At 40.0% G+C, this 13,637-nt stretch overlaps 1 protein-coding gene across 2 annotated transcripts in view; it reads right to left on the bottom strand.

Annotated features, from left to right (window-relative positions):
* Window positions 1-13,637, bottom strand: part of DHX16 (DEAH-box helicase 16) — a 983,432-nt gene that overhangs the window by 298,340 nt on the left and 671,455 nt on the right. For both annotated transcript variants that reach the window (XM_044084487.1, XM_044084486.1), the window contains exon 17: window positions 6,717-6,784. In XM_044084487.1, the coding sequence (XP_043940422.1) occupies window positions 6,717-6,784 (68 nt within the window). The remainder of the gene's footprint in view (window positions 1-6,716; window positions 6,785-13,637) is intronic.

Below are 13,637 nucleotides of genomic sequence, written 5' to 3'. Positions count from 1 at the left end.
AAAAAATGTTTAGCAAGATAAGATGCCACCACCTCTGTAAGGACTCTGTAAGGACTCTTGGGAGATTTTGACAAAACCTAGGGGAGTTAACTATTCAAAAGCACTATGGTTTGTAACAGTAGATGATGAAGGTGGCCACAGTGGTGCAGTGGTTAGCATTGTCGCCTCACAAGAGGTTCTCCGGTTCGATCCTCGGCTGGGGTGCCTTCAGTGTGGAGTCTGCATGTCCTCCCTGTGGTCGTGTGGGTTTCCTCCGGGTGCTCCGGTTTCCTCCCACATCCCAAGACATGCTGCAGGTGGATTGGACACTCTAAATTGGCCCTAGGTGTGAGAGTGTGTGTGTGTGTGTGTGTGTGTGTGTGTGTGTGTACCTTCTGTGGAAGGTTGGGCGGTGGGCTGGCAACTCGACACTGTCAAACTCCACTGCCAATCATGAGCGGACAGGTGATCCGCTGTGGCAACCCCTAACTGCCGAAAGAAGAAGATGTTGTTAGCTTATTTAATGTTATTCCCCTCCAACAGGATCTTGAATGGTTTAGGGAATTTCTAGTGGATTTAAGAACATATTCTTTTGAGGAAATTGAAGTTTTAGTCACACTAATGGAAATAATTTTAGACTACAACTTTGTTTATAATGGACAGTATTTTAAGCAGAAAAGGGATGTAGCAATGGGAGCGGCGTGCGCCCACTTGTATGCTAATATAATCATGGTGCAGTGGGAAAAACAGTACATATGGAGTAACCTAAAAATACAGGCATTAAAAATCTATGCCAGATTTTTGGATGATTTTTTTTTTAGCAGGGGGAAATGAATGAAGAAGAAGCAACTGACTTGGTAAACTATTTGAATTCCACTACCTTGTTTTTGAAATTTTCTTATTCCTACAGCACTGAAAGGATTGGCTGTTAGCACATCTAGGTAGCTAAAGATCATGTTAAGGAGAGGTTTACTACTAATATTTATAGGAAACCCCACTATTCAAACTCCCTCTTGCATTACACAAGTTGCCACCCTTGGCATATTAAGAAAAATGGGTGGTAAAGGGACAACTTATTTATCCTGCTAAAATGACTTCTGATGACAATATGTTTGAGCAAGAAAGTAACAAACGTCTTGACATAGGTCCAGGCAAGAGGGTATCCGTTGCAACTGACTGTTAGTATTCGTGGTGAGGTTAGTACTAAAACGTTAGAAGGCACCATCCTATCTCTTTTTAGCAGTTCCACTATCCAGATTATGGAGGATGTTAATGACAGATATGCTACAGGTAACAGTACTAAAAATTATAGCAAGGTATTTGTCATAACTTACACTGTGGACAGTGATGCAATTGGCAATATACTATGTAAGAACTGGAAAATATTTTCTTGTTATAGGAAAGATTTTGAGAATTTTGGTGATGGACCATGTATAGTATATAGGACAGGGAAGAAGTTAAAAAAACTGCTGGAAGGCAGTGAAAAACTGATTTCAAATTCAGCCAAGAGGTGGGGAACCTACAAGTGTGGACTCTGCAACCAATGCAAATTTTATTTTTGAGGGTAACACACTAGTGGCAGGGACCTACAAAAGTTGGTTACTTCATTCCACTGCACTTGTAATTCAATGGGTTTAGTATATGTGGCAAAGCATGTTCAATGTTTCTGTTTTTATGTGGAGAAAAAATAAATGGAAATTAAAAGAGCATATTTATGAGCTCAATCTAGATACAAGGAACAAGAATGTTAAAAACTCTTTATACAAGCATGTGGAAACACACCCTGATCATTCATTTTTACTTTTTGGATTGGATTTTGTACCCCAGAATATGAGGGAAGGGCCATGGGAAGATCTTATCGAATATAGAGAAATGATGTGGCAACTAAGGTTGAATGCTTGTGTGCCCCCTGGTCTTAATGAATGTATTTCAAATCAGTAGTGTACTGCGTTTGTATGATTTTAAAGTGTAAACTCTGCACCTTATGTTCTAACAACTACCTTCTTTTGTATTTGATAACATAGGGTTAACAAATTTGCTTCTGTTAGTTGATGTGGTGGTCATGTGATTTTTTACTATTTAAACATTGTAGAGTTTGTTGAATTTTTAGATTCTGATGAAGTCTTGGTTATAGACCGACTAAAGCACTTAATCTTGTTGGCTTATTACTAATACATTTTTAAACTTCTTGCTGGCTCGCTGGTGTCTTCAGTAGCTCCAGTTTTTAGATTGTCTGTATTTGTTGTTAACTAAAGGATGGGTCACAGAGACAACATGAGAAAGACTGGAGGTTCTGGTACTGATACTAAAACAGAGCGCAGATTAAATATTCCTAATTTGAGACTGAATGCAACTGAGACCTATACTGATTAAACAGCAGCTGTAACAGTTAAAATAAGAAATTAATTCTATTGTGTTGAGGATGGGAATAATCCTAACATCTGGACACACAAGGTTCTACCTGGATAATTAATTTTCGTTACAAATATGAACTGAAAGAATACTTTTTTTTTACCTCCATAACGCTAGGCAGAGAAATATACAAATGTATGTATGCCTATGTCTTAAATGACAATTTAATAAAGCTGCTTAAAAAGAGACTACGCTGAGAAATTAAACTTCATTTCAGGTTACTGTATCCTGCATTATGCACTTCAAATCTCTTACCCAATTGAATTAAAATATTATATAAACCCTCAACAGACAAGATGTTTGTTTGTTCCTTTTGGCTTTTCCCGGTTAGGGGTCGCCACAGCGGAACTCTAGTCCGCTAATGATTGGCAGTTGATTTTTATGTACTGGCTTGCCAGGCCTGACGCACAACCTTTAACGAAAGTACGCCCATTCACGCATGACTCCACGCAGAAGATGCTCTAGCTGAGAATCGAACCGGACCACGTCTTACTCTGAGGCGACAACGCTACCACAGCACCACCACCGCGGGTCCTCAACAGACAAGATAAAGTGACAAAAAGAAAAGAACTACAGGTAGAAGGTAGTGAAGGAACAAATCAACAAGTCAACAAATGTAGAACAAAAAACTATGAACACTTTGGTGAAAAGAGTCCCTGTGATAACCCTCTGACGGCTAAAACAAAAGAGATTAAACAGTTTAAAAAATGTGAGATTCCATGAAAAACAATGCACAAAATCACCTAAATGGGGTTGTAACATTGTAATTTTTTCCAGTCCCATCTTGTCTCCTCTTAAAAGTAGGGTTTTAAGCTAAAGGGCTGTATTTTGCTCCATCAAGTAGGGGACGGAGAGTTTTGCCCATTCATTTTTTCCAATAATGTGTGTGTAAACTAAACAGCACATAATGTTAATGACAGCACATAAGGTAAGAAAATAAGTTTATACAACCCACCCTTACTACCAGACTTAATGGCTTTTCTGAATATTTGTGAGAATGAAAAACAATTCACTGAAAACATGGACAGAGGCCAATACGTACAACGGATGTATGTTTGCATGGAAAAGGATATGATGTAACCAAAATGAGAGTTACTCTCTGAATGACACTTTAAAACTATTGAAACCAGTAAGTACCAGACATAATATACTACATGATTAATAGAAAATGCGTATTGCAGCTGAATTTTATTTAAAATGAAATTTATATTTAAATGAAGTGCAGTTATACTGCATGATGTCTGGTGAGAGTCCTATTTGTATTCAATCTGCAAACTGCATAATGTTGCTTTCAATAAAGGTTCTATTTGCACTGTACCCTCTAGTCACTTCTCCTGCATCTGCACACTATGAATTGTCTGAAATTTGCATATTATCTTACACATATAGCTTTCAGACATGTTAGGCTGACTGATGAAATGACATACTTGAAATAATAAATGACTCTGTTTCATAAACAAAAGTAGCCTAATTCAACCAAATGGTTATACCATATTTTCAGAATTAGTCAGTAATGAGGATTTGGACCTACACAGGAAATTTCTCAAGCCCAGTTAACTGAATGAACTATATATAATAAAGTTACACTAGGCCGTGGTATCTGGTGTAAATGTGAAAATATACCATTTATGCATTCTTTTTAGTGCAGCTGTTTTCTTTTTTCACTGGCACAACTGCTGATTTTCCGAGGCCACCGACGAAATTAAGTAAACCGTCTCAACACACAGATTAACTGCAATCACATATTTTCTACCCTATGTGGAGCAGTGTAGGTATTACACAAAGTCTGCACAGCCACTGTCTTTGTTTGCTTCAGTCATTTGCAAAATGGATTTCTACCCTTTCCTTCTAGACTTGTACACTTCAAAAATGGTTGGCTTTACCACATTTCCTAAACTCTCTTGCACCTCTCCTACAGACATGTCTGTCTACTCTGACACCATGCACCATCTGCATGCGTTAACGCAAGATGTTTAAACAAACTACCTTCTAGAAGGAATGTGCAACATGACATATGCCAACACCCTGTAACAAGATCATACCATAGTTAAAGCCATATACCTTATATGCCACGGTTGTATTGGAGGAGTAAATAGTGATGGTACCATTCTCTGTCTGAGCCACATCAGTGGCTTAGCTTCTGAGAACCTGATTAGTTGGTTTGGAATTAGATGAGGAAGAGCAGAATGCAATGTCTGTCTGAGTACTCTTTTATTGCAGGGAGGAGTGAGAGATGGACTGGAAAGTATCCCAACATGGCTGAACTCTGGAAAAATGTACAGTGCAGGAAACTGTGGACCATTAGTGAAAAATGGAGAAACACTAGTCAGTGGTATGTCACAGTCGGATTGCTACACTTCATGTGCATTTTACATCCATTTCTCCAGTGAAGAAATCTGTAGGATGATGTCTAAATGTGGCCATTTCCCGTATGTATCTCTAGAATGGACTAAAGCTTTTAATGCTACTAGGTCTGCTTGACTTGTGATAAACTGCCATCACAAAACACTGAAGGAGGCTGAACAACAGGTTTGAATAAACTCATGAAACACTAGTAAGAAGGTGCTGAATAAAGAGTAAAAATGAAACACAGAAAGCAAGTAAACACATCAAACTGTACACAAAGCTCATTCCAAAATTCGGGGATACTATTTTATCCGCAATAATAAAATGGTTTCCTCATGTATCACTGATCTGTGAAATCTCAGAAATCACTTGCACAGAATGAAACAAATGACTCCTCTAAACTGATGTGTACTATTTTGGGGATCCCTTCGTTAATGTTGACTTTCTGCTGACTTGGTATGTAAAAGTTCAGGTGGCGTGGGAGACCTGCCCCGCACATGGGGGGTGAGTGCGAAGGATGCCTAGCAAAAAAAGCTTGCTTTAAATTGTCTCGTTACCTTGTAAGTAACAGGCAACATTTGATGATGGAGCAGTGAACACTTGTGATGTGAGGGGATGTGTTATGATTGTTTGCAGTAGATCCCTTAGTTTGGGTTTCTGAATGCTGTCTTTATGGGTTTAGGGCTGCGCTGGTTTATTTAGTACTTACTGTCTACACCGGAGATCTAAGGTATACTAAACTGTAAACAGTTTTGTGACTTGAATGGCTCACTGTAAAGCTAGTAACTCTTATCTGGCACAAACTCTTGTCAAAATGTAAAATTATTGCAGCTCGGCCGGTTTGTGTGCCTGCCACTCAAGATTTAGAAGGTTGTGTGTGAAGAATCTCAAGTGTATACTTAAAATGACATGAATGTATCATACACAAGTAATGCCTGAATGCATTTTTGGTGTTATGTGAGGACAGACTTGTTGGGGGTCCCCCCCAAGCTGAAATTTGCCTAGGGACACAAACTATTAGAATGGGCCTTGGGCAGTATAACTGCATACCCATGTGTATGGAATCCACCTAAAGGTTAGTACTCCCTTCAGAAATACTGTCAGTTTTCTTCTTCTTTCACTTTTTGACAGACACCTTATATTATTATCTTTTGCCATTAGTATTTATCTATCTAGCAAATGATATAACTTGATTTATATACCTTTACATGTACATAGTAAAATCTCATCAGTTTGAAGACTGGCATATCTTTAGATTAGCTCTTTAACATTCTGTTTCTAATTAGTACAACTAAAAGAACTGAAATCAACCTGGTTTACTACAGCACTCACACTTTTTTTGCTTCCATCAATGAAGTTTTTAAGTATGTTTTTATCTAATGGAATTATTTTGGAGACGACTCCTGCAATTTGCTGGTGTGAAAAGGAGAGACTGTCCAGTGTTCTACAATCATACTTGCAGATACAGCAGAGACTGTTCCTCCTCCAAAACTTTTCATGTTTAACTTTGTTTTTCCCTCCTTTTTGAAGACAGTTGTTTCCATAATACACACAGTAGAGAAAACAGCCCAAAACAGTTAAAAAGGACAAAGTTGTGGGTATAGCCTATCATTGTCATGATTTTCAATTCTGAAATCTGACTGAAGATCCCCGAAGAATACTTTAATGGTGAATGAGCACATACTACTGCACAGATGAAATAAATCCCATGCTGATGTAGGATGTGAAGTACTTGAAGCTGCAAGAAGTGAAGAAACTGCCTAATACTGCTCGCTGTACGCAACCTCTTTCTGCACCCAGCAAGGTTTCATGACAGGTGGGCACATGATTAGTACAACTCACAAAGGAAATACAGAACTGCTCTTTAAAGGTAGGCTGGATATAAACCAAATGTTATGATTTATTGATACGACAATCACTAAAGAAAATATGATAGTATTACAACTGTACAGAAGCTAAAAACAGGCATATAAACTTACTGTTCAGAAGCCAGAATCATTTTAGACAGCATCGGGTCTACAGGAAGTTCAGCCATGCGACGTCCAAGCTGTAAAAGAGAAGTGGTATGAACAAAATTTAACACCAGTACAATTTAACATATACCAAGAGTGAAAAACGTGATGTCAAACAGCTTCTGGTATTTCAGAATGGGATAAATCAGGATAAAGTTAAAAGAACAATATTAAGTCAACTAGCCACTGGTAGTTGAACTAAAAGTTCTAGTTCAGCATAAGTGCAAAGCCAGTGTGCTCCATGCTCTTTCAGTTGCTACAGCATCAGCAGCTTGAGCTAGATCCCCTTAAGAATGATTGTCCTATCCATTATAAATAGAAAATAATTAACTATTGCAATGTTCTGATGCATTAGCATTTCTGACATGCTTATAAGTATCTTGCCTATCCCTTCCTGTGCTGTACATGAATATATTCTACCACAATAAATACTCAAACAGTGCCACTCTTTCAACAATGTTATTACTTATAAAACTACTGAACATTCAGGTCTGGCAAAAGGTGAATAAAAACAAATTACTGATGTAGTGATTCTTAATCAATACTTAAAAAAAAAAAAAAAATCAACGCTACATGGTAGGGAAACCCCCTGATAAAAACTGATTAAGTACTTAGTATCATAATGCACTCTCTTTAGTTTAGCAATTTACAAGTAAACAGACTGTAAATGAAATCTGCTGTAGGACAAATGAAATGTGCACTTTCATTACTAAAACAAGCAATCTGAATGAAAAAGCACCATATTTTATCAGTCAGTAATTTCATGAAACAGCTGGGTAGATATCTACTGGTTCATCTATTAAGATGCTGGTGTTATAACACTGGAAAATGTCCATGTTCTCTCTGTCGATTATACTCTCTCAGCTTTACTGAAGCTTGCGATTAGCCATCACACTGCTAAACTTAACTGCCCTGAAGTGTTTCATTTTGGTGCAGCCTCATACTTGGGATACATTTATTAGAGTTGCATGCATTTGCTCCTGCCAAGCTAGACTAAGGACTGAAACATGGATGGGGAAATATCCAGCCAAGAATGAAAATAAAGCGAGTAACACCTAAATATTATGATCTGTCAAGCTGTATGGCATACAGTGACTAAGCCCTGACTATGACTTAGATGGCCTGGCTTCATTTAGTGACACAGGCTTTGAAGGAGAGGGAGAGGAATTAAGCAGCATAGCCTGCTCAACTCTCCTAGTGGAAAGTTGATAGCATGCATGTCAGGACACAGTCTGCTAACAATCCACACTGGAGATGTAAAAAGGGCACAGAGGTTTGCTTAAAGGATGGGGGGGGGGGGGGGGGGGGGCAATGGGATAAGCATTGCCTATGGAAACTAATGACATGCACTCAAAACTCTTCACAGCATTCCCAAATTTTGGGCCCTAGCAGGCTTTGTACATGATCATTAGGACATACAGGGAAAAGCTGTAATTGCTAACTGTATGAAGAGGTAATGGTTGCAGGGGTAAGCCCAGCAGTCAGCAGGTATGAAGGAATATGGAGGAGAAAAATGACAAATATGTTATGATTTACTGCTGCAGTGGCCTCACAACAATAAAATCTTCACCTATTCTTCCCTGAGACTATGCTCATAAAGACAAGACAGGTTCTTCAAATGCTTGGTCCAGAAGAGAGGACTGGAATCTGTACAGGAGAGACAAACATTTAAAGGCCCTAATCTTCAGTGTGTGGTAGAGAATAATCTCTTTATCTTGCTGTCCAAAGATTTAGATTCTTTGCCTGCTGACAAGGTGGAAAAGTGGTGTATTCTCTAAAATGTTGCTACTCCTTGTCCAGACACTTCATAAGACATTTCTGGAGGGAAGGAATGAGGGCATTAAAAATGTCCAAAGTAGATGTCATTAGCTTCAAGGTTTCTCCAAGGGGGAGTCGTCCAGAAAGAGGATGTAAGGTCTCTTGAGAGTAATGGCATCTAGAACATTGAAAGGGAGGACAGCATCTGCCCATCTGCAACAAGTACAATTCTGTCATGTCTAACATGTATGCATTTGAAAGTGTGTTAGATGGCTGTACCAGTAGTCATGACTGTACTTGCCAACAGTGGCATAGGGACATGAGAAACTTGCACTTGCTCTTTTGCCGAAGTCAGTCCATGTCCCCTTGATGTGTAATCCCATACTTCTGTGGACAGCTCCTACATGAATTCAAACATCTTCCGGCAATCAAAATCATGAACCATGAGTCCCAGCATGGGAAGACCTGGTGAATCCTTCACTAAGTGGGCCATCAGACTCTGATGGGTCAAGGAGTAGATTTGGAGTGGAGAGTCCCTTGTCACAAATATGGTCAATAATTCACTGCTGAGACACCTTAGGGGTCTCTCTCTCTCTGGGATCAAGCCAGTAACCAAGCGTGCTTCAGTTGACTAAAAGGGGAAGGGTAGCTCCTACATTCTGCAAATCCCTCCTCCAACTGACAGCTGGGAGTGCGCCTCTTCTGGGCCTCTTTTTATCTACTGAAGTACAGGACAGGTTCAAGTTTGAGCTTTCAGTAGTTGAACATGAGAGCCTGCAAACCAGGATTTCTTCCTAAAGGGTTTGACCAAAACTTACCTTCCATTTCCCTGGCTTTACGGCAGGGTCCCAAAAATTACCTAGGACTGTAAGTGGAACCCTTCCACTGATACCTGTGCAGAAAACTTCAAACTACTATCACCTACTGCTTGTTAAACAGGCAAGTAGTTCCTATCTTCAGCATCTTGGGGGCCAGTCTGAATTACACTCCTTTTCTCTCTTATGGCACTGTTTCATGTCATGTTTCACTCTCAGGCAGCAGTCATAATGACAATGCTAGTTTAAGTTCATTATTTGAAAGCCAGGCAGACACTCAGAAGACTTTTCTACTATAGTCAGGAAAGTGAGGTAATTTTCCATGATCTGAGATGTATAAGTGGCTTTCCTAACTGGGAAATCATACTAACACCCAAATGGTTCTCATGTTCTAGGTATCAAAAGCAGGAACTTTTACATGCGACTTAAGAGAGGATCAATGGCTGAACCATAACAGTGTCTTTTTTAGTGTGGCAGGTAATATCACTGCATCTTCCAGCATATACAGCATGTACTCCCCCAACAGTGGACGTTTCAGAGGCCAAAAATATACCAGCTTGGGAGAGTTCAGTACAAACCAAACCAAAAGAAACTAAAATGAGGGTCATTGATGCTACAATTCTAATAATGCCATGCTGTAAAATGAAGAAACTTCTGTCATCTTTAATATCTTGCACTGGATGGATAAATATTCAGGTGTGCAGTGTGTATCATCTCTCTGGAATTAGTTCTCAACAAGCAACAGATATGAGTGGCTCCATGGTACAGAGAGATAAAGCCCTTAATGTGCCCAAGAAGATCAGTGTTCGATTTGTGGCACAGTCACTAGAAGGGCTGCAGTTGAAGGAGTGGAGTCAGTAGCCGAAATCAGCTCACCCATCCTGGGGAAGGGAGGCAGCCTGGGCCTGCTGCAATAAGACATGTATGAAGCTGGCCAGTCGGAGGTTGCCCATGCATGAAGTGTGCATACATATCTCAAGGGCAGCAATTACAGAGCTGGCAGGGCTGCTGTGAGGGGATGAGAGTTAGGGCACACCCACCATCAGCAGTAAGACACTGCACTGATGTCCTTGATTTCCTCCTCAGCCCTGGATGTGGGTCAGGTTGAGCACAGGAAAAGCTAAGGTGGGTTCAGCAGACCTGATACATGAGGAGTGCTGGCAGCTCATGGTCGGCTGTGGGGAGAAAACCCCCCCCAAAAACAACAGGAGTCTATCTTGTACCTTGAATACAATACCCTTTATTTAGAAACTGGTTAATATTTTTTTCCATTTCTCTGACCAAATGGAAACCCGCATCAACCACAAGAAGTAAAGTGTTTACTACGGAGCTATAGTACTGGTGTGCAGGAAGATGCAGGGATTCATTTACATAATAAATCTGTAGCAAGGACAAGGAAATGAACTGTTTGCTGATCTCAAGTCTTAACTCTTGTATAAAAGAAAGAAACAACCATCTTGAATAACCAACCCAGTCAACTGTCCTTAACAGGATGAGCACTGATCCAAACCCTTTTCCTATAAAAAGAGAAATGTATTACTTCTTAAGGTTAAAAAAGATAAAATAAAAAAGGCTTAGACAACAAGTGCAAGCAGTCAAATAGAAAGTTATCTTAGATTTGCCATTATTCTCCAAATCTAAGATGCTATGCAACATTAGAACAAAAATGCACAATGACTACAGAGGAGAAAACCTAATGCTAGATGTAATTTTTTTACTCCTCTGTTGCCCAGGTTAGCCCAATTGTGCCTACAGCCTATTTTCAAAGAAGATCAGAGGCGATATCTATATTGACAGGTGGAAATTTTGCCAAGACACTAGATAAATTCCAATGACATACAAGCTCTTTGGAGAAAATGTATATGCTGTAAAAAATATAAACTTTTAATTAAGTTATCAGAGCAGAAATAACATTTTTGGACACTACATCTGCTTATTTACATCTATGAAGATCTTTTGCTATAATAATTGACTCAGAGATACCAAAATCACTCAATTCATGTCACAGCATGACAACATACTGGATTATAATTGGGTCTTTGATCATAATCAAGTTGTTACATGTTTGAGAAAAGGATGTCAAGAAATTCACATAAGCAGCACAGCAGATTGGAGCAAAGTTCATCAGGTGAATCTTGACATCCAATTGAGAATATATAATTACTTGGTTATAACAAAAATAGTAATTTCTTGTAATACATAGAGATCCCCCTCTTGTTATATACTACCAGTCAGAGAGAGAGAGGCAGACAAAAAATGTAACAGTGCTAAGTCTGTTACAGCTCCAAATGCTGTAACACAAAACTTAATGCACAGATCTCCAGTTTTTCCATGTACTGTAAGACACGAGGGAAAAACAAAAACAGGAGTAGGATGAAGTATTTTGCAGTTCTGAAATATGCAACATACTTAGTGCAGCATCAATAGCAGCAGCCAGAAGTGAAACACTATGTAATACCACATGCAAACTGTGGCAGCATGAACTGTATTGTAGCTTTTAAAGCTGTTTTAACTTCCTGACAAGGTTTTATGGTGGCTTCTGTTTATGCTCTAACACAGCCCTAAAGTAAAGCAAAACTGGAAGACGCTTAAAATTTATCAAAAAGGTTCTTAGCAAGTTTGTCTTTTTCCCAATTTCTGAAAGTAATCATGGCACTTCATTTACTAAACAGTTACAGATTCTGCATGGTAGCAGTGGTGTGAGAGATATGTAGCTGTAACTGCTAACACAAGATAGGGCAGAGAACATACTTATGTTTTCTTTTAATTGGTTATATAGGTGTAATGCAAAAGGTGTTGAAAGATGAGATTTTTCATAGGTAGGTACTAGGCTATCGGCCCTAGGGCCTATACAAGCCTAGCCAAAAAGGTACCCTGCCTTTCACCACCCAAGAAAATTATTTACCTGTGCCCCTGTCGAGCAGAGCCACAGAGGTGATCCCCGGGGTGAATTTCCTATTTCCCATCCAATCATCAAGATTTTTCTTGAAGAGAGCTAATGAGGAGCTTTGCCTGATATAGATAGGTAGTCTGTTCCGGAGTATGGGAAGTCCCTGGGACAGGAATCTATCCCTCCAGCATGTCCTGTTTATTGTGGTGAGAAGGTTTAGGTCTCTAGAGCGTGTAGCTCGGAGGGATTGGGATTTCTTTAGGTGGAACATGTCCAACAGCTCAGGGTTTGACATAGCTTTGTATGTTAGGCAGAGATCGCCTCTGAGTAGGCTATATGCAACGGAGTAAAGCTGGAGTTTTTTGGGACAGTCTGTGTAGGACATCTGTTTGAGGCCAGTAACCCTCTTTGTGAGGTATTTCTGTGGCCTTTCCAGTTGTTGTAGATGTCATGTGAGGTACATACCAAAAGGGGCATTGTACTCTATAATGGGTCTGATGAGTGACTAGTAGAAGTAGAGGGGAACAATGACCTTTTTTTTTTCCTGGATGAGAAACCTTTTGTGAGGAGGTCTGCCATGTGGAAGGATTTCCTGACTACTGTGGCAAGGTGTTTATCAAAGGAGAGGCTACTGTCCCACCTGTGTCCCAAGGTCTCTTATCACACTTTCGGTGTTAAGTAGGCTAACACCTATGTCGTAGCTCATGGGTACAGAGTTTTTACAAAAGGGGATGACAATGCACTTTTTGGCACTGAGCTTGAGGCCATGGTGCTGGCACCAGGCATCTGTCTCCATGAAGCCCTTCTGTAAGACGTCCACATCATTTGGGGACTCTACTATGGCTCCCAGTTTGCAGTCATCTGCGAACTTCATTAGCCAAAGGTCATCTGTGCTAGCCTGTACTTCCAAAAAGTAGATGCCAAACAGGAGAGGACCCAGGACTGAACCCTGTGGTACTCCATTTGTTACTGGTCTGAAGTCGGATTCAGAGTCTGCTACTTTCACAGTGTGGGTTCTGTCAGTGAGCCAGTTGGCAACCCATCTTGTGACATAGGGATTTATACCTAGTTTCGTGAGTTTATTTATAATTCCAGAGTGGGGGATGGTGTCAAAAGCCTTGGCGAGATCTAGACAGGCTGTGTGAACCACCTTACCCACATCTACGGCTTTAGTGACTGCTTCAAAGAAGTCAATCAGGTTTAGGAGATATGATCTGCCTTTTACAAACCCAAACTGGGTGGGGTCCAGAGTTTGGAGGTTACCAATGTCTTTGTTTACAAGTTCCATGATGATACATTCCATGGCCTTGCAGACTAGGCTAGTTAGGCTAATGGGGCAGTAGCTCCCGGGGTCTGTGGTGGCTCCTCCTTTGTGGAGTGGGAGAACAGTCACCGTACGCCATTCGGTGGGTACAAAGCCTGAGT

This window comes from Protopterus annectens, chromosome 9.part0 (assembly GCF_019279795.1).
Source record: "Protopterus annectens isolate FY-2018-M chromosome 9.part0, PAN1.0, whole genome shotgun sequence".
Taxonomy (NCBI): Eukaryota; Metazoa; Chordata; order Ceratodontiformes; family Protopteridae; genus Protopterus; species Protopterus annectens.
Note: the sequence above shows the minus strand (reverse complement) of the source record. Positions and strands in the feature narration are given on the sequence as shown.